The sequence below is a fragment of the Actinia tenebrosa genome, unplaced genomic scaffold, assembly GCF_029948245.1.
Source record: "Actinia tenebrosa isolate PJP-AT-01 unplaced genomic scaffold, QUT_ActTen_1.0 PGA_scaffold16__25_contigs__length_10494907, whole genome shotgun sequence".
NCBI lineage: Eukaryota > Metazoa > Cnidaria > Anthozoa > Actiniaria > Actiniidae > Actinia > Actinia tenebrosa.
In genome coordinates, this window is record NW_028292576.1 from 1 (window position 1) to 21,071 (window position 21,071).

The following is a 21,071-nucleotide window of genomic DNA, read 5'->3' on the forward strand; positions in this document are numbered from 1 at the left end:
CCTGAAATAGGCAATCGTCTCAGGCCGGTAAGAGCCTGATTAGACTAGTAACACCCGTGCGTTTCCTATCTCTGTGCACAGTGGTTAATAACATACCGTCAGACACACCATCATCACAAGGTCGAGTCTCAGGAGTCTTTTACTCCTTCCAACCTCCCCCCGGGGCGGCATCTTGAACGACCCGCTAAGAGTTAAACGTGGGGTCAACGTTAGGAGAATAAATTTGGACCGTAGTTGCGTTTGGGGTTCATCAGTTATTTATAGTTTAAAAAGGTAAGCTTTACTAACGCTCTTATATGCTGCACTGAAACAAAAAAATTCTTCCTCTGCAAAAACCTGTCCTATTCTACATTCCTCAGCTAGCACCATTAACTACCCCACTTGACAATCTATCGTAAGAAACTTAAACGCAATTAAATAAAAAAAAACCCGCTACGCTAACGAATATAAAAACAGATTTTGCTGAAGTATAACCTTATAGCAAATCGAACGTCTTCTAGGAATCATGTACTAAAGGTATTAACGGGTAAACGTCGCTAGTTTATCAAAACTACTCTTTGAAGCACTTAATTTTGTTTCATTAACAATGCGACTTTACTAAAACCTAAGTGGCAGTAAACTCGTTAGTGAAACGCGGGTAAAAACTGTACTAAATTCTGTACTTAAAAACCCGGTTTGAGATTCTCCAAAAAGATTAAGTGTGTTGATAATTGTTTCCGTCGCTTGATTTTTGTAGAAATTATGACCAATCAGTGCTGTATATTTTTTATTGTCTCTACGCTGTTTAGCATAAGGAGATTACAATTTTGAAAACACAAACACCAATGAAGATTAAATTACGGATATTAGAAATTCCGCCTTAAAAAAAAAACGTTATCTGGAAGAGAAATAGTACTAGATCATAAACTTTTTTACGCACTAAGAAGCATGACTATTTGGAAGACGATTTTTATAATTCAAGTAACCATCTTTAAACTGCTAAGATTTGTCCACTTTTCTCCTGTGTGCCGAATGTGTCCTTGGTAAAAACCTGTGAATTACTAATATTTCTTTTTCGTCATTTTGACTTAATTTTTTTCATTGGTTGTTATGACAGATGACCCTCAAAGAATTACTTTTGTAACTCAAGATAATCTTGAAGAGATGGCATGTTGGCATTACCATCCATTGTGCGGAAACAATAACTTCCCCGCCTCATAAAGGTAGTATTATATCGCGCACGGTCGCTGGCCGTATTTTTTTTTCCATCGTTGCGACCTTTTGTCTCTTTTCACCACTGGTAATATATTGATTGATACTGAAGTGCACACGATATTTATTCCCATGATTACTATCAAATCAATGTTAATGAATGGATGATACGGCTGGGGTGTTCCTTTTTGTCGTCGAGAAAAACGGAATACAAGAGTAAACCCACAAAAAACCGAAGCTGGCGAAAGAGGAGTAGGTCTGGTCTACCACAAAAAAAGCAAAAAGACATTGTCTACGCCAGGAATTAAACTTTGATCATTCTTGATTGGAAGTCGTTAGTTTTTGTTATTGAATCGTTATGTTGCTATCCAATCACATGTCAAATCTTTTCTTTTGTATAAACCACTTTGATTGATGTTTAGATATTGAGACACAAGTACCAGGATATCTCTCAGATTTTTGTTTAGCTAGACGTTTTTCGGTCTTTTCCTGTGACAAAACGTGCACTTAAGGTTCTACTTTCTCTATATGTTTTCTCAGCATATCACAGTGACACCAAACCAAAAAAACCAATTTCCCCTGATTGTCAAGAGCTTTATATCCACTGAACACAAAAATAAATGATGGAAAAAATCTCGATATTATTTTCAAACAAGTGTCGTATGTGAGTAGAGTTGTTGGTTCTCTCTTGTGCTTAAAGGGTCTTCTCCGGTCTTCCTCCCTTCGCTAAAACATAGTTAACTATGATTGATGAAGGAGCCACTTCGCATCATTTATTTATTGTAAGTGTTCTTTTGTTGTTGTGTACTCGGCACTCATAGCAAACAATAGCTAAGGTAAGTATGAATGACGGAAAAAAAGATTTTTCGGAGTAGCCGTAGGGAAATGTTTTTAATCAGTGGCACAAAACTGGTGTCATAGCATCGGTTATAGCTGAAATCGGAGTATGAAAGTCTGACAAATTAAAAGTAAAAACGCCCGGAATCTTATAATTTTTTAAGAAATAATACTGACTAGTGGTTTCCGTTGCTGTGAGACAAATTATATTGATTGACAATTTACTAAGCCTCCCCTCCCTCAAAAATGATTTATCATGATTACTGATACACAGTTTCCTGATCCTGTCAGCTAATCTATCATTTTACTGTGAATGTCACGGGACTCTTCGCTGATAGAGTACGACCCACCCCCCAACATTAAGACCTAGTTACATTGCGTTGAATTATTTTCTTTTCCTTCAATTATGCTGCTAACGAAGTAGCTGAAGATTAATAAAAAGTGAGATAATATGTTAAAGCATGCTAATGGGACTGCTTCTACTTTTGCAGAGAAGCGCAGAAGACACAATCGACTGGCCGAATCTTGCAGTACAAGTATGGCGTCTTATGAATTGGACAAAGACGAGCACTACCAAGTGAATAGCACCTCTAGAGAACCCGTTGACCATGAAAGCCAGGATGGAGTAGCCTTAAGGAGGCTCGAGAAGAGAAAGAAGAGAAGTAAATTAAGACGTGTTCTCTCAAGGTATAAACTTAAGAAACCCAGACTTGTAAGCAAGCACGGTGGGTTGAAAGTTCGTCGCGACCGACGTGTATCAGAAGAAAAGCTTGTATGCTTCAGACCCGTTCACAACTATGATTGATGCTAAATGGTATTGGATTATGTTGCTATTCGTTACTGCATACATGGGAAGCTGGCTTATATTTGGATCATTGTGGTTCTTGTTGTCTTTCGTTTACGGTCACAGTTACTGCGTGGATAATGTTAATTCATTCACTACTGCGTTCTTATTTTCTCTTGAATCACAGACAACGATAGGATACGGTGGACGACAAATTACAGACAAGTGTGCAGAAGCTGTAATAATCCTCAATATTCAATCTTTATTTGGTTGTTTTTTAAATGCATTTATACTTGGCTTGATCTTTGCTAAGCTTTCTCGACCCCGCAATAGAGCAGGAACTATAATGTTTTCTAACAAAGCCATGATTGCTGTACGCGATGGCAAAATGTGTCTTATGTTTCGAGTTGGTGATGTTCGGAAAAGTCAAATTCTGAACTGTCACATTCGTGTTCAGTTATTCAGAACTCGAACGACAAAGGAAGGACAGGTTATTCCCTTTTACCAGCAAGATCTCAAGCTAGGTATAGATTGGAACGATGAACAATCTTATGGAAACAGTACAATTTTTCTCATCTTGCCTCTGACCATAGTTCACGTCATAGACGAAGAGAGTCCATTCTATACTATGTCTCCCACGGATCTGGCAGAAAGTGATTTTGAATTGGTAGTAATTATGGAAGGCACAATAGAAGCCACAGGTCTTTTGACCCAAGCAAAGACATCTTATTTAGGTGATGAGATAATGTGGGGTTTTGAGTTCAAAAACACAGTGGACAGATCAAGCTGGAAGGCCGGGAGATATCGCGTAGACTTTTCGCAATTCCACAAATTTATCCCAGTTGACACACCTCGGGTATCTGCTATAGAATTTTACGAGGGAAAGCACTATCCAACATCAGACCAAACGTCCCAAAATCAAAGCGAATCCAGCGATGGAATCTTTATTGACGACGATCTAGATGTAGTGAGAGAAGAAAGCGAAATACCTCAAGCCTCAGCTAGTGGAGAAACCACGACGACGACTCGAGATTTGAGAGATCGAAAGTCGAACAGTCCTTCAAAATCTACATCAAATGGGCCAGTTAGAAGATACATAAATAACCCGGGTTACGATGAGGGAGATGATTCAGACGTTTTATTTGTTTAAATCAAATAAAAATATAGTACAAATGTACTCTATTTTTGCATTTCATATTGACCTTTTTGTAACCTTTGTATCCACTTGTCATTCGCATGTACAGGAAATTCAATATTCTTACGCTTTCTCTTCGCTCTGTCACGATTTTGATAAAAGTAACGCATAACAAATTCCTAATTTAATCTCTACTTACAGGATTTAGTGACGTTTAATCTAAATTAATTGAGAAGTTTTTTTTAGGTTTTTCTACACGTTCATTGTAATTAAGTGTTATCTAAATAGATAAACGACACTTAGGGATCAAATTGTCATCAACTACTGTCCATTACTGGGGATTCCTTGATTATTTGTAAAGAAAAAGTTGATTTGTTGCGTTAGCAAGTAAGTATTTAATGCTTAATGGACAGAAAAGAAAGAAGAAAGACAAGAGAAGAATAAAAGTTAAAAAATATCGCGTGATTTATTGATTTCAACTGTCAGGTTTCTTTGATGCGTCCTCCGGACTAACTTACAATTAACTGTATGTAACTTTTGGGAAAATAATCATTATCTTGCTAAAGATTGCTCCTCTAGACTAGATCTCCATGAGGTATAAAATTGTGACTCTAATGAGGATAAAATAGATGAAAGTAGCTTTGATTCGTGACTGTATCCCTCGATGTTTACGGGTCAAATCGCCTTAGTACTTAATCAAACTCTATTATGGCGTACTTTATCGAGGACTGATGTAAGAGCACGTCAACTGCGTAAAAAGGATTAACATAAGTGGTTTTTATCGAAAGTGGACGATAATAAGAGAGTGACCATACTTACAAACCAATGCAAAGTTAGGGCACGGCTAATTCACGGATCGAATTGGAATTTAGGTAGCAAATTATTTACCAGAGGGAGGAAAACCCTGGATGAAAAAGTCCTCGCATCAAGGAAGAGACCTATAACCACAAACCCTCACGAGACTCCAGAGATGAGAAGGGAAATAATGCACTACAGCTAGAATCAACATTTTTGCCGTAACTCGGCCATTACCAATTTACCCCCTAAACATAGCTTGCGGCTTGAAAGCTGTTGATTAACAGGATTAAAGAACAATGAAGAAAAAAGACGGGTTGAGAAGAGAAAATGAAATAGCTTTCAGTGCCGACCGGGTAATCTTAAGACGTGATCATGAATCCGGAATTCAACTTTCAGTAAACAGCAATGCAGTCTACTCTAATATTTGAACTTACTAAGTTTATTGTGGTAGACAGATCAACTCTGGATTTAAAAATCGGAGAACTCAGTTTTCCGTTTATATAGTTTCTATATGGAAACAGAGCCTCGGGGTTTCTCTTTAAAAGTCACAACATACTATTAACTGTCACTCTTCCGCCTTTCTCTTCTCAGTTTCCACTGTCCGTTTTACTTCGTTTCTCGTCTCATGCAGTCTGTTGCCATTAGCTTGATAATAGATAAAATTATTTCAAATTAGTAAAAATGAATCGCAAATATCTCTAAGTGGTAGATAAACAAAAGAATATTTGTCTTTGGTGAGAAGGTTTGCAAAAGGTGAACTGGTGAAATACAGGGAAACGATGGAAATTAAACAAGAGTCATCGAGAATGCCATGCAAACTAAGGCCCCGTCCACACGTATCCGGAAATTTTTGTATCCGCAAATTATTTTTTGCGGATACGAAAATGTTTGCGTCCACACGCAGCGTATTCGAATCGTTTTCACCGTCCACGCTTATCCGTTTTCGTAAAATTTGCGGATACGGATACAAAAATTTGCGGACACGTGTGGACGCAACCCGTATCCGTAAAAAAATATTTGCGGACACAAAAATTTCCCGGGATACGTATAAGTGCTAGTGGGAGTAAACTTTTTTCCTTCTACTTCTTCTTATTCTTAGCAATTCCATCCAGTTCAAATTCGCAAAGATAGAATTAAAATTGATAAATTTGTGCACAACTTAAGGCTTAGATTGAGCAAAAGGCGAACTCGAAATAATGGGAGTCAGTTAGAAAGCAAAGAATCTCAAATGGGTTACCTATATGTATTGGAGTCGAAAATCCCTGGGTCAAAGAAGGCTTGACCGCTACACAAGATAACACACGATCGATTCGATCAGTTTGTTTTCTTTGATTGTCTAAAAAATAATAATTGTCTTTCGTCCTTTATATCATTGTGCAATCTTCATGAGTTCCAGAGATAATTTGATCGAACCGTCAGCTCAACCAGTCAATTATGCAACTAATCACGACCAAAGTCTTGACGAATCTCAAAACACAAGGCTGATGGAAGTTCCACCATCTTCTCCAAGTTTTGAAACAAAGCAAGACGAACTACGCTTGTTCGAGCCCAAAAAAAGACTCGTAAATAAGAAAGGACGACTTCAAGCTGTTGCCAAGAAAGTACCGAAGAAGGCTAAGCTTTATTTATCGGATGTTTTCACTACTTCGATAGACTTGAGGTGGCACTGGGTTATTCTTCTCTTTTGCTTGTCTTATATCTTGTCATGGTTTTTCTTCGGTACTTTGTGGTGGTTTATCGTTCTTGGTAGAGGGAAAGACGTATGTTTAACAGAGGTATGTATGAATAGTTCAAAGGAATTAGAAGGGGGATTTGATTTGATAACATTCCATGTAAGCTGAGTTGGTTCCCTCCTCCCAAATCAACCCTAACTAATTCAAACTGGTTAAGGCTGTGCCCCGGGGTCATACATTGGCTGTATAGCGGCTGTAAGAGGCAACTTCACATGCTTTTAGTTCAACCCAATTGAGCTGCACCACTGCTGTGCTTGTGGTGGTGATTAGCTTTGACATTTTTTTTGTGAGTAATTCTCACACCACATCTTGAGTACGTACTTCCAGAGCTTTGTTAATCGTCATCATTAGTCACTTGCTCAAGAAAACCATTCAAATCCTCTCTAATTATAGGTTTTTACTTTAAGCTTTTCTTTATCATTTTCTAGGTCAAAAGCTGGACATCTGCTTTCCTCTTTTCAATTGAAACACAACAAACTATAGGTTATGGCTACCGTGGGATTACCCCTAAATGCCCTGAAGGAGTCATACTACTTCAACTGCAATGCATAATAGGAATCTTCCTTGATGCATTCTTACTTGGCTTGACTTTTGCAAAGATATCAAGACCACGTGAAAGAGCAAAGACTGTAATGTTCTCTAAGTATGCTGCCATCACTAAAAGAGACAACAAGATGTGTCTAATGTTTAGAGTTGGAGATGTCAGGAAAAGTCAGATTGTAGAAGCACACATTAGGGCTCAGCTCTTTAGGAAACTGACAACAGAAGAAGGCTTGACGTTACCATACTACCAACAAGATTTGAGACTGTGCTATGATTGGAGGAATTGTGACTATGATGATAACAGAAATCAGGTGTTTATCATGCTGCCATTGACTATATATCATATTATTGATGAAAATAGTCCATTATACGATATCACACCTGAAAAACTACACACCCAAGAGTTTGAGATTATTATTGTTTTGGACGGTATTGTCGAAGCAACAGGACTGAATACCCAGCCTAAAACTTCCTACTTAAATGATGAAATATTATGGGGCTATGAATTTGAGAACGTCTTGGAAAAAAGTCAGCATACAGGGAAGAAGTACTGGATCGATTTTTCCAAGTTTGATAGAATGAGAAAAATCAACATCCCAAGCAGCTCACCAAGAGAATTATATGAGAAGTTGCGACAGGAAGAGATGGATATAAACTCAGACTACAGTATTAGCCTTCCTGGTTTATACATCTAGTGTGTAACTATGACAACAATGTCAGTATGTTATCTGCTGATATAGGTGGTTGCAATGGTATTACATGAATATATTTTACTATAGACCATTCTCAAAACTATGTTAAAAGTGAAGATGTTTTAGAAAATGAAGCAAGAAAGTGCAAAAGAATCACATGATTCCTTCACAGAAGTTGTGTCTAGTCTTCATATCTCCTTAAATTTCACATTCAAGATATCTTTGAAAGGGGTCCACTCCATTAAGATGCAACAAGATTTACAGTTAGAGAAGTATTTTGATAGTCAGAGAAAAATTATAATCTTGAACGTTTGTGGAAACAAAGCATTAGGTTTTCTCTTATCCCTATCTATTCAATTGACTGTCACTCATCTCTTTATCTTTTCAGTTTCCACTGTCCATTTTAATTTCTCTTTCGCTCATGCAGTCTGTTTCCATTGGCTAGATTAAAGACCATTTGACGTTGTCTATGGCAAACATAAAACATCGCCCTCCCTCTATTAACTATGCATACAAGTAACATCAGTAAATTGACCAGTGAATTTTTTTTTAATTAGTAAAAAGGAATCTTGTATATCTCCTAGTAGTAGGTAAACAAGATATCATTTTTTGTCTTTGGTGAGAAGGTTTGCAAAAGGTAAAGTGAAATAAAGGCGGAAATATGAAAACGTGGTCACATTTGCTGTTTGTGGGAAGGAAAAACGGAAATATACTTCTTCTTGTTTTTTAGCAATCCCATCCAGTTCAAATGCACAAAATAAAGATAGGATTAAAATTAATTATTTTCTGGGAACAAGTAAAACACAGAATATTATTAAGCGAAAAGAATTGGAAATGGGTTACCTATATACATTTGAGTCGAAAATCCCTGGGTGAAATAAGGATTAAACCAGCAACATTCGCTACAGGAGAAACGATTTTTTTGATTCGCTAAAAAACAATAATTGTCCTCAATATCGTTGTGTGATCTTCAAAACCATGAGTTCCAGAGATAATTTGATTGACCCGTCAGCTCAACCAGTCTATTATTCAACTAATCACGTTCAAAGCCTCGACGAATCTCAACCATTTCGTCCCCAAAGACTGATGGATATCCCACCATCTTCTCCAAGTTTTGATCCCAAACAAGACGAACTACGCTTGTTCGAGCCCAGGAAAAGACTCGTAAATAAGAAAGGACGACTTCAAGCTATTGCCCAGAAAGTACCGAAGAAGGCTAAGCTTTATTTATCGGATGTTTTCACTACTTCAATAGACTTGAAGTGGCACTGGGTTATTCTTCTGTTTTGCTTGTCTTATATATTTTCATGGTTTTTCTTCGGTACTTTGTGGTGGTTTATCGTTCTTGGTAGAGGGAAAGACATATGTATAACAGAGGTATGTATGAATAGTTCAAAGGAATTACAAGGGGATTTGAATTTGATAACATGAAAGCAAAATCTGTGCCTTCAAACTAGCATGGCTCAAACCCTATTGTGGCCCAGGTCTTGCAAGAGGCTTCTATATATATCATAGTTGTATAAGCTATAAGTGAATAATTGAAAGAAAATAGGTAAAAAATATATCAATTTATTCAAAGCTTGAATTTGAATAAGTAATGAGAGTTTAGTTTATGAATATTTTAGCAGTGTTCATATACATGAATACGAATACTTACATTCAGAGCTTCCTTAAGGTGTTGGCACATGGTGCAACATTGCAAGCAACAAATTTGAATCGGAGTGACACATTGCAATGAAATCATGCAACATCGCTTGTGTCAGCCTGCTATGTTAAGATATTTGGTCAGCCATTATAAATTTGGTGCAAGCTGATTGGCTAGAAATTTCAAAATGTTGCAGGTAATATTGCAGCCATGTTCACATGATGAAATTTGTTGCAAGCAATGTTGGAAGAGTAGAGCATGATTCACTTTCAGATTTGTTGCATGCAACGTTGCGTTCTACAAGATTGGGGTACACACGCTGCAACAGTCCTGTTGCATGCAATGTTGCACACAATTTTTTGCACCATGTGTCAGCACTTAAGTTTTATTCATTATCAAATGGTCACCATTAGCCATACATGGAACATACATGCACTTGCTCAAGAAAACCATTCAAATCCTCTCTAATTATAGGTTTTTACTTTAAGCTTTTCTTTATCATTTTCTAGGTCAAAAGCTGGACATCTGCTTTCCTCTTTTCAATTGAAACACAACAAACTATAGGTTATGGCTACCGTGGGATTACCCCTAAATGCCCTGAAGGAGTCATACTACTTCAACTGCAATGCATAATAGGAATCTTCCTTGATGCATTCTTACTTGGCTTGACTTTTGCAAAGATATCAAGACCACGTGAAAGAGCAAAGACTGTAATGTTCTCTAAGTATGCTGCCATCACTAAAAGAGACAACAAGATGTGTCTAATGTTTAGAGTTGGAGATGTCAGGAAAAGTCAGATTGTAGAAGCACACATTAGGGCTCAGCTCTTTAGGAAACTGACAACAGAAGAAGGCTTGACGTTACCATACTACCAACAAGATTTGAGACTGTGCTATGATTGGAGGAATTGTGACTATGATGATAACAGAAATCAGGTGTTTATCATGCTGCCATTGACTATATATCATATTATTGATGAAAATAGTCCATTATACGATATCACACCTGAAAAACTACGCACCCAAGAGTTTGAGATTATTATTGTTTTGGACGGTATTGTTGAAGCAACAGGAATGAATACCCAGCCTAAAACTTCCTACTTAAATGATGAAATATTATGGGGCTTTGAATTTGAAAACGTCTTGGAAAAAAGTCAGCATACAGGGAAGAAGTACTGGATTGATTTCTCCAAGTTTGATATAATGAGAAAAATCAACATCCCAAGCAGCTCACCAAGAGAATTATACGAGAAGTTGTGGCAGGATGATATGGATATAAACTCAGACTACAGTGTCAGCTTTCCTGGTTTATACATCTAGTATGTAACTATGACAACAATGTCAGTATGTTATCTGCTGATACAGGTGGTTGCAATGGAATTACATGAACATATTTTACTGTAGAAACTTACTTACGAAGTGTTTCAAGCAAAAACAATGGCAACTTTAACAAATTTTAATTCGTTTTGTAAGAAATATTGGCATAAGTTGGAAGATAGTATGTTAATAAGTTCCTCTGGTCTTTCATATCTCCTCAAATTTCACAATGAAGATACCTTTGAAAGGGGTCAGCTCCTTTAAGACTCAAAAAAAAAAAAAAATTTTTATTTACACAGTTAGGGAAGTATTTTGATAGTGGGGGGATAATTATAATCTTGAACCTTTGTGAATTCATGTATTTTTGGATGCCAATTTGGATTTTTTTTTTTTTTTTTTTTGGCCAGTTCTTATAAATTCAATTTGATTATTCAATGGAAAATGAAAGAAAATTGAGAATCTATTATTCTGAAATTGGTAGAACTGTTATACAATTTTTCACATGGTTTTCTACCATTTTTGTTCTACATAACTTTATGCATTCAAATTTTAGGAAATATTTTGTTATTTTTTGGGGTGGGTGTGGGGGTTAATATATAAGAAATCTTTATGCCTGAAAATGATATATATTAGTCAAATGTTTTATTAGATTTTTAATCTCTAAACAAATGATTATATTAACTAATAAAGTATACTTTTGAAGTGATGTTTTTTAAATCTCTGGACGAATTAGAGCAGCAATAGCGCTATCTAGGATTGTTTCTTGACAGGAAGCTGCTTAGTTACGACAGCAAAGAATCATGCAGCAAAGATTAAAACATTAAAACCACCAAACCAAAAGCAGAGCTAATGAAAAAGCATGAGGAAGAAAAGCCTTCTGTTTTGTGGGGTTTGGAGACTGAATTAGACTTTGTTCTTCTTTTTTTGGTAGTTTCCATCCCTGCATTCTAAGGTAATCCTTAAGATCCCTAAGAGACACGGGAGGGAAATAAGAACCAACTTTGGTTCTCTTCCACCAATGACCTTCACTTGCTTCTTTACTTCCAATCTTGGTGAATTGATACAGGTAATGCTCGCCACGGATATACCTGAAACCATGAGACGGATTGCACTCAAGACATTGGATAAAACCGGCATTGAACCAAAAGGGAAAGAAGTACTTACAGCCAAATGAAGTTGGACCAAGGGAAAATGAAATGAAGATTGGAATAATGCTAATGAAAAGTTAACGAAGAACTAACGAAACGCCAACGGAGAGCTTACAGAGAACTAAAGAAAATCTAATGGAAAACCTATGGAGAGCTAATAAAGAACTAAGGAGAGACTGATAGAAACTAACTGGGAGGTAGGCAGAAAACTGAGAGCTAACGAAAAATAACAAAAATCTAGTGGAGAACCAATGAAAGAACTAACCATAACCTCAGTAAGAATGCAGTGATGAAACTGGCTGACAGAGTTAAGTAGAAGAAGGAGAGCTCAGAATATGGAAAGCAAAGACTGATCAGCAAGAAATGGAAAATGGATGAAAAATCTTAAAGCGAACCGCGTATTGACAAGCAAATGAAATACTCACTTGGGAGGAGTGTCGTTGTAGAAAGGATTGTGCGCAATCAATGAAGTAGCTTGGTCATCATTAACGAGTAGTTTGGCACCAAGATGGATCAACCAAGGATTGTACTGGTAATTCTATCAATGAATGAAAAAACGAAGCATGTCAGGCATATGATACTGCTAATCAGCATGTAGAATATGCAGCTAATACCACAGTGACAAAGTTTAATGGCATTGCACTGAAAGACTGTGTTTAAAGTCTGCAACATTCAACAAAGCCTTCACCAACCTTTTTTGAAAATAGCTATATATTCAAATCTTAGAAATACAAGTGATGCAATGGTTCAATGTAACATGAATTCAGGTTGATTTGAATGCTGAGTACTGGAAAATTGTATTTTGGTATCTTGGCATTCTTTTACCTGGAAAGCTGCAAACCACATGAGCCAGTCAAGTCTGTAGTGATATGGTGATATCAGACATGGCCGCCGTTTAGTGTCACCTGGCTTACACTTGAATTCATATTCCTGCCATATTCCTCCTTCTTCATCAGGGATTATAGTTGAGTTTTTAGTTCCTTGGAATATTACTTCTGTTCTTTTCTTTGTAATACTAAACGATAAAACAAAACAATTTAAAAGTGCACTAAAAGTTTTGGTGCCAAAAGGGACATGCTAGTAACTAGTTGTCTTTGCACACCCTGTACTTAGACTCATATATTAAGGCAATTTTTGCGCCAAAGCGATTACAGAAAGATACAATTATTCAAATGGTACAAATTTTACCCTGATGAGAGTTTTTCAAGCATATTTCTTTTTTTACGCAATTAATATTAAGCACTTGCTTTACTTTGAATGGAAGTTCGCTTTGCCCACCCCTTGGGTGGGGAGGGGGGGGGGATGGGTGGGTGTCATATTCTCACCTTCCAAAAGCCCCGTAAGTATTAACAATCCTAAAAGAATCAAACGATGTGTTCATAGCTTGTTGAGAAGACATTAGATTCTGGATGACAGGAATACTGAGATAAGCAAGAATGAGACCAAGCATGACCTCAAAGACCCGTCGCACACAGAGACCTAGAGGAAATAGACAAAAGAAACAATTAATGATGGATGTCAGAAGAGATTGGCAATGGGGGAGGGGTAGGGGGAGAAAGGGGTAGTAGAGACCTGTACAAAGGGAAAAATCTATTCTACACCAGTATTCAGGTACATGGTACCTGGGTGCGCAAATAATTCACCATTTCCCTAGCTAATTGTAATCCTCACTGTCATTACCACTTACTTTTGGCATGCATAAATTGCGCCTTTTATCTAGGCCATTAACCTTAATAAATACATTATGTAAAGTATGTATCCATTCAAGCATACCCCATGATGGCCCAAGAGCTTTCCCTATACTTTTAGCATGCTGCAACTTCAAGACTTCTTTCTTTGCTGAGGATGAATCACTAAAAAGGAATGCTAGACTCGCATCATCTAGACACATAATGCTTGGTAGGATGGTCAGCCAGTTGAGAAAACTAAGATTTCCACTAATGATAAGAATGACCTGAAAAATGAATATTTCAGTAGTTATGAATACAATATGGAACTTTCAAACAAGGATTCAAGTGCAGATTTAATGAAAAGTCTGGTTTGCACACAAGCAACACAAACGATAAGCAAACATAGTATACCAAGTATACCATTAAATAAGCTGCTACACTCTAAGCTCATATCTACTAAAAAATTTAAACTCACTGAGTCAGCTATTTTTTAATTTTTTTCATTTTTGAAGGTTGCTCCAGGGTCTTTGTCTTATGAGAGAAGATATGATTCTCCCATATTTTCAAATCTAAGCCCACCCCCTTCCCCCCCCCCCCCCCCATCCCCAGTTTTGCTTTCTATAGTCATTGAGAAATACCAGTCAATGATTTACCTGGAACATAATTTGGATGATTCCACCCCAGATTCTAAGAGGTCTGTTCAGGAATATCATGAAGGGAGCCACTAGTTCCACAAAGTGATTGACAAGAGTTTCAAGGTTATGGAACACCTCTGGAGAATGATGCATATAATAGCTTATTGGATTAGGAACTGGCTGGGTCTGAAAAAGAATAGCAATAGAAAATCAATTGTAAAGACAAAGGTGGTATCAATATGTATAGGGTAGATATATATGTCAGAGCAGCCTCAACTACCCCCAATGAAGGATCAGTTTCTAAACTGATACTCTAAATTGCCTTTTTTGAACAGCAAGTGGGCTTTTGATTATTTGTGTAGGTAAGGTTCTATCTTAATAGAAGACGACATGGCAACTTCCTCCAATTAAGTTACCTGTTTTTGTCTCATTGTTGGTGGGCTACCTGTGGTCATTCCACCACAGGAAACCCAGAGACTGTTTTAAGGTATGGAGTGAAAATGTAACATAAACTTGATTTATTCAATCGTAGAGTATATGCAAAGTGGGAGGACATGATGTGACATCAAAGCAGCTTGATCTGGGGGACAAAACAAAAGAATTCCAATCTCCTACCTCGTAATGATAGTTCATGCATGTCAAGTCTCTCCAGCAACGATCTCCTCGTATCTTTATAAGACCCTGAAAGAGATTTCAAGCCAATTGTAATCATGGAATTAGGGGTGATGTAGCAATACTGCACTTAAGAGTAAATGGTTTGAACCTAGCTAGGTGTTGAAATTTGTTGTGAAATGTGATCGTCTGGGTGAGTGTAGTCTTGAGAAAGACTGTTTTTGGTGGTGACTGACGTTTCGACAAACTGAGAGAAAGTCATCTTCACAAGAGAATACTGCACTCTCTGTCTCAGCTTCAATTCCTGGACATGGCGTCACACATGCATAGAGTTTGTTAGGTCTCTCCCTTGATTCAAGGATTTTTCTTGAGGTTATCTTTTTTTCCTCCCTCTGCAAAGCATAACACACTAGTTCCAATTTGACCTTTAATCAGCCTTTAATCAGGTCAGAAGTTGTTTCAAAGTTTGATAAAATTTATAGATGTTATTATGTGATGTTTTCTGCCCTCTATATATTTTTTTTTTGACACTACATGATACAACAATGATACTCACGGCACCAAGCATAATTCTGAATATGAGCCATCTATAACCATAAATAACTACCCAGGGGGTAGGGGTGTGGAGTGGAACTTTCTGCAGTTTAAGAACAGGGCACATGAATATAGCAAGGAATCCTGTCTCAAGAAGCTGAGACTCCCAACCTAAAAAAGAAAAATATGACTTTTATACAAATATGTTATCTCAAAAAATGAACATCAATTTTAACCTCCACTTACCAAAGGAATACCTGTAAAATAAAATAAGTAGTGGTTAGCGTACTTTAAAATGGAGTTCAAAAAATGCAATATACCCTCCTCAGAACCTCCCCATCCACTTGGAAATTCCAATCCCCTCGGGGGGGGCATGGATATTTTTCTAGCTTGTAACTTACCATCTCTGTCCAATATTGGTAATTGAGTGGTATATTACCCACAAAGCAAATAATATGATCATGTTTGCACATCCCGATATCATTATAAACCCTGCCAAGACCATGCCGCTATATGCCAACACATCAAGATATACATCAATCTTTGACCAATCACAGAAAAGGAGGACTGACAGCACTCGTAGAAATGTCTCCCATCCTCTGCTTCCAAAGTGATTTTCAATTTGTTGCAGGTATTTGTCTGTTGGTAGGAGACCATCTTTACCTAGAAGTTGCTTGTTTTGGTGTGCAGCAATGAGGAATGCAAAAACTAAAACCAAAAACCATGCAAAAAAAACCCAAAAAAACAATAAGAATATAAGATAATGTCTATCGCAGTCAATTCAATCTCGAGGATTTGAAGAGTAGGAATTGGTTTTCAAATGCAATAAGATAGTTTTCGTTTTCTTACTTACAGTATATGAAGCCAAGACACCTTACAAACACGATCCTAGTCAACCAGTAGGAGCCTATTTCAAGTGGAGTGCTATCAATTTGCTTTGTTTTCGACTCATCTTGCTTCGTTGAACTAGGCTTTTCTTCGTTCAGTTTCTCTCTCTTTCTCTGCCTTAAACTATTAATTTTATCCATGGTGAAAGAAATTAATCCAAGGGAAAAAAAACAAAGTTTTTTAAGGAAAAATCTAAGCCATATTTTGATGACCCTTAGTTCCATTCAATGGTTTCCACGTTTGGTCATTCCCAGGCCTCACAATCACACATCCACTTCCGGTTAAACTACATCCGGTTGTCTAAGGAGGGTACTGACTGTGTAGCGTACCAGAATATGTCTATCTACCCTATGGATGGGGATGTTTGGAATTTCCAAGGTTTTTTTATATCACTGATTAAAATATTATAACTGCTAATTTTTTAAAATTAAAAGTGTAGACAGTCGTATTCATTCCCTCTAACGCCGACACAGGAATACCAGTTAATACAACACTTGGAGGTAAAGTAGCCAAGACTGGAGTTACCTCGAGATCGTCTCTTAAAGTGAACTGGTCAAGATCAAATATTTTCATATTATAAACTATAACTGAAGCGTGATATGATTTGCATTATATAGGAATCAAACATGCTGTGTCTTTAATACAGTTGGCTACTTTTCTCAATGGTTTCTTCAAAGCGCGTCGGCACCACGCTCAGTGCCTTTTCTCATGCGCTCATCGCAGTTTCACGTCAACAAAGGGGTGGTTGCACTCAACCAGAAACATCAGCGCGGCATGCTTCCCGAAATTTTTCACGTTCCAAAAAATAAAGAAAATAAATATTTTTCTTGTGGTTGAATTCAAAACCAAAATTGGTTAACCATGAAATCTTAGGAGAATAAATCACAGCAAAAATCATAACTTTTTTTCTCTGGAAAGTTTTTTTTGTCGAAAAACTCACTGGTGCATAGCATCATGGCACCATATTCTATTGCGCATTTTCTCTCTATGTCTTTTAATTTGCCTTAAGAATTCCGCACTACAATACCTAATCCTGACCACTTTGTTGCGCTATACAAAAATAGAAGACAGGAAAATATAGGTTATTCTTAACTTTTTAAGTTTTACATTTTTATCTGAAAAGTTGCTTTGTCGAAAAACGCACTGTTGCATTGCATCATAATGGATTCCACTTTATTGCATACTTCATTCTTTCTGCCTCGAAAATTCAGCACTATAGACCTAAGTACTCCTGTCCACTTTGCTACGCTGTACGAAAACAGAAGTGAAAACACAGGCGGGTTATTTTTACTGCAGAAACTGAAAAGTTAAACCCATAGCTGAAGCGTACTCTGACGTTTGGAGACTCAATCATAGACACACTAAACAGGCAATAAAGAACGTGTATCATTTATTTGAACTTTATTAAAAACAACGCCAACAAGAAAACTTCATTTAACTACGTGAATTCTTGATTAGTTGTGTATTTCATTTGATATAATTCAACGGTTTTCCTGCAGTTGGGGCAGAATAATTATTGCAAGACTTATCATCCAACTATAAATATTTGATATTCACAAATTGTCACTCACTTTGGGAAATTTTAATTAAGGTTTTGCCGTAAGTTTTTCCCTTTTAAAAAAACTGTTTTCATGTCGTAACTGATAAATAGATGAATTATTGGAATAATGAATTGCTAATATGTTTTTTACTTAGTTTAGATTACAAGCAAGCGTGCAATATTAATTCGTTAAATGACTTATTTGTCAGAAATCTTACGATTCTGTGGAAAATTATATAGCAAGCCTTAAATAATGTTATCTTAACAAATATTGTATAAAGATTATAGCCAAGTGTTGATATACTTATCAATCGGATGATATTTATGCGCCTTCTTGAAAACGCCATAATCACCTTCTAATCGTTTCATTATTATTTTCATATATATTTGATATCATAGTCTACTAGTTATAATTGAAGGGTTATTGAAACTGACCGTACTTCCATTAGGAACAAGTTGGGAACTGTTAAGATGAAGGGCTGCCAAGCTGGTAGCGCCTGGCTGGCTTTTCTTCAAGTAGTCCTTCGTGATTATTGCAGTCAACTTGAAAATCTGCGGTTGAATGCGTAGAGTTTGTTAATGGAGAATTAGGAGGGTCCGAGTCTCCTTCTATTACTCTTTAATTCATCGAGTATCTTAGCTGAACATCTTGGAGTAGGCACGGGAAATATATCATTAAATCGTCCAAAGTTGACCCGGTATGATCCATCTTTGAAATTATCACGAGAGACGATATCTTCAAATAAATGTCCCCAGTGAATTTCATCACTAAGATACGAGGTTCTCGCCTGTGTAGTTCATACCTGTTGATTCAAGAATTCCTTCCAAAATAAGAACAATTTCAAAATCTAATCGTACGATATCCTCTGCGCCATAGCTATAGAAAGGAGACTCTTCATCTATTTCATGATACACTATAGCAGGTATGAATAGATTGAGTTTTTCGTCATTGACATGGTCGTGACGAAGAGATAAACTCTGTTGAAAAAACCCAATTTCTTCCCCTTCTTTAGTTAAGTGCCTTCTAATGAGCGAGGCCCGAATATGTGGTTCCAATAACGGTGTTTTACGAACGTCACCAACTCTAAACATCAAACACAGTTTATCGTCTCTCAACGCTATGACCCCATGGTTTGAAAATTTAACAGTTCTACGACGTAAATGGGGCCTTGAAAGCTTGGCAACAAACTAGTCCTAGCATAGTAGTTGAAATCAAAAGTCCTACTATACATTGTAAAATTAATAATACAACTCCCTCAGGACAGTGCGGAGTGACTTGACGTCCACCATAACCAATTGTAGTTGGGTCTCAAGAGAAAAAAGAAAGGCCGAGGTCCAGTTATCGACTTTTTTCGATGCACTCCATGTCGTGATATTTTTTTCTATAGCTATATATTCCCCACCATATTGCTGCAAAAAACACCCAGCTCAATAAAAACGCTAAAGAAAATACTGCAAACACATATCTCCAACGTGCCTCGATTAACGTAGTAAAATGGTCAGCTAAGAAGAGTTGATTACGAGCTGGGACGTTGTCGGCAATGATTTGAAGATTTCCCTTTTTTGAAATTAAACGACGTTTCTCAAAGTTTCTGGACGTAGATTTTCTCTTGCCGAACTTTGTAATCCTTTCTTGTTTGACGTAAGATCCTGGCATAACTCCATCCAACTCTAGTTCCATACCCTAAGACCTCTCTGTTGTGTGTTTATGTAAAGACAGTTGACAATGGCAGTCAAGAGTTTCTTTTGTACAATTCAAAATCAGGTCGATTTTTCTCTGTTCTGTCCGTGATTGTATTCCTAATGATTGACGTATCAAGTCAATTGTTTAAAACTCCACTTTGAGTTAGTTTTGTAGCCCTAACCTTGCTGTAATGTTTCGAATCGTTGTAAAGAAGAGTACGTGAAAGACCCTCGTGCTAGTGGTGTATATGAAGGCATTTGCTGACATGAACTCAACCAAAACGAAACGCGATTGGTTACTGAAAAACTGATTTGCTGCTGTAAAAACAAAGAAAAGTGGGACGTGCGGGCTGTATTTACATAATGGTGGATCCAATTGTTTACAAACCACCGTAAATTAGTTAAAATATATCGCCACTTTTTGCCAACCTGACTAAATATGACTTCGCAGGCAGAACCTCTTTGGAATCGGATCCTAATGTCGATGACAGATGTGTTGTTGATGGGATGTAATCACGAAAGGGGCTTGAACAAGGGATCCTTCAGCCTGGTCTAAACCTCACTCATACCACCACGTCATACCCCCTACAACCCCTCGCCCTTACCAAACCCCTTACCCCCCCATTCGCCATCGTTTTCACCTCCCCCCCACTCCCCACCCGCACACGACCAATCTTCCCCCCCCCCCGTCTCGTACCACACTTCTCACCTACACACTCCAACACTTTCCAAAAATTTACCAGCACGCCCAATTTCTTCCCTACCCTCTCTCCAACAACTTCCCACCCCCCATATTCACCCTCCAAAGTATCCAATCTCATTCCCCGACTCCCTCTCCTCATTCACCACCAGAACCACTCCAACAACGCTTGGCTTCAACCCCCCGATCACCTGTCCTCTTTGAAACGAATGCTAATGGTCCGGTGCACCTCCTCAAATATCAAAGAGGACGGACCAGAACAACACACCCGAGCAAGCACAGTTCGAAATCCTTGGAAAACTCTCCACCCCATAAACCCTCCGAAAACCTCCCCCAACAGCACCCCTAACCCACACTTCTTTACGCACACCGCCGAGACGCTGAACACCACCCACCGACAAAGCGCAAGGACCGCACCCCAGGAACAACTACGAGCATCAAAACCACAATGCGGATTACCCTACACTCACGACCCTGCGTACAACGCAAACCTCACCCTTTCCCGCGACGCCAGGGTAACCTACCCAAACCCTTATATACACAGCAACAACTAACTATACACTAACGCCATACCTCTATTACCCACCCTAGACTTACAATCCTCATCCCCCACGACACGCCCAACAATCCTACCCCCCCTACTCCGTCACCTCTGTTACCCTAATAAATCCTCCCATAACGACCACAACCAAGAGAGCACGCCAAGCGGCCCCATGAAAATAACTTCATAATCAACGATTTCACCGCCCCAAATCGCCCACTTGTGCCCTACCCCCTTGAACTGCAGCCTGCACTCCCCTTCCTCCCCGTACCGCCTCTTGTACGCTCCCCCTACCCCCAACAAGCGCACCACACACCTTGATCTACTCACAACCCCCCCCCCCCCCATCACCCTCCCCAACCCGCACTCCCCCCAACCCTCATCACCACATGCCACACTCCCAATCCGCCTCCAGCCTATCACCCGATACCTAACCCCAACCGATA

The 21,071-nt window shown here is 38.1% G+C and overlaps 5 protein-coding genes across 5 annotated transcripts; 3 read left to right on the top strand and 2 right to left on the bottom strand.

The window, feature by feature from the left end:
* Window positions 1-2,385: 2,385 nt before the first annotated feature.
* LOC148910456 (G protein-activated inward rectifier potassium channel 3-like) lies at window positions 2,386-4,420 on the top strand. The gene is given in 2 exon segments (XM_089031384.1): window positions 2,386-2,767; window positions 2,769-4,420. Coding segments are annotated over 2 exon segments (1,482 nt in total). The 5' UTR covers window positions 2,386-2,479; the 3' UTR covers window positions 3,963-4,420.
* Window positions 4,421-6,028: 1,608 nt separating this feature from the next.
* Window positions 6,029-8,381, top strand: LOC116293010 (inward rectifier potassium channel 2). The gene is made up of 2 exons (XM_089031195.1): window positions 6,029-6,520; window positions 6,907-8,381. Exons 1-2 carry the CDS (start codon window positions 6,131-6,133, stop codon window positions 7,714-7,716), a joined length of 1,200 nt encoding a protein of 399 aa, XP_088887321.1. The 5' UTR covers window positions 6,029-6,130; the 3' UTR covers window positions 7,717-8,381.
* A 67-nt stretch (window positions 8,382-8,448) lies between these two features.
* Window positions 8,449-10,717, top strand: LOC148910457 (inward rectifier potassium channel 2-like). Its single transcript, XM_089031194.1, has 2 exons — window positions 8,449-9,090; window positions 9,868-10,717. Exons 1-2 carry the CDS (start codon window positions 8,692-8,694, stop codon window positions 10,675-10,677), a joined length of 1,209 nt encoding a protein of 402 aa, XP_088887320.1. The 5' UTR covers window positions 8,449-8,691; the 3' UTR covers window positions 10,678-10,717.
* Window positions 10,718-10,798: 81 nt separating this feature from the next.
* On the bottom strand, window positions 10,799-16,686 carry LOC116293009 (lipase maturation factor 1). The gene is made up of 11 exons (XM_031700392.2): window positions 16,127-16,686; window positions 15,675-15,981; window positions 15,520-15,530; window positions 15,296-15,444; window positions 14,743-14,808; window positions 14,146-14,313; window positions 13,596-13,776; window positions 13,148-13,301; window positions 12,648-12,837; window positions 12,248-12,360; window positions 10,799-11,762 (listed from the first exon to the last, which is right to left on the bottom strand). The coding sequence occupies exons 1-11, from the start codon at window positions 16,383-16,385 to the stop codon at window positions 11,495-11,497; spliced, it is 1,866 nt and encodes a 621-aa protein (XP_031556252.2). The 5' UTR covers window positions 16,386-16,686; the 3' UTR covers window positions 10,799-11,494.
* A 1,602-nt stretch (window positions 16,687-18,288) lies between these two features.
* On the bottom strand, window positions 18,289-19,437 carry LOC148910458 (G protein-activated inward rectifier potassium channel 3-like). The gene is given in 5 exon segments (XM_089031380.1): window positions 18,289-18,498; window positions 18,500-18,886; window positions 18,888-19,006; window positions 19,009-19,051; window positions 19,053-19,437. Coding segments are annotated over 5 exon segments (1,089 nt in total). The 5' UTR covers window positions 19,383-19,437.
* Window positions 19,438-21,071: the final 1,634 nt, after the last annotated feature.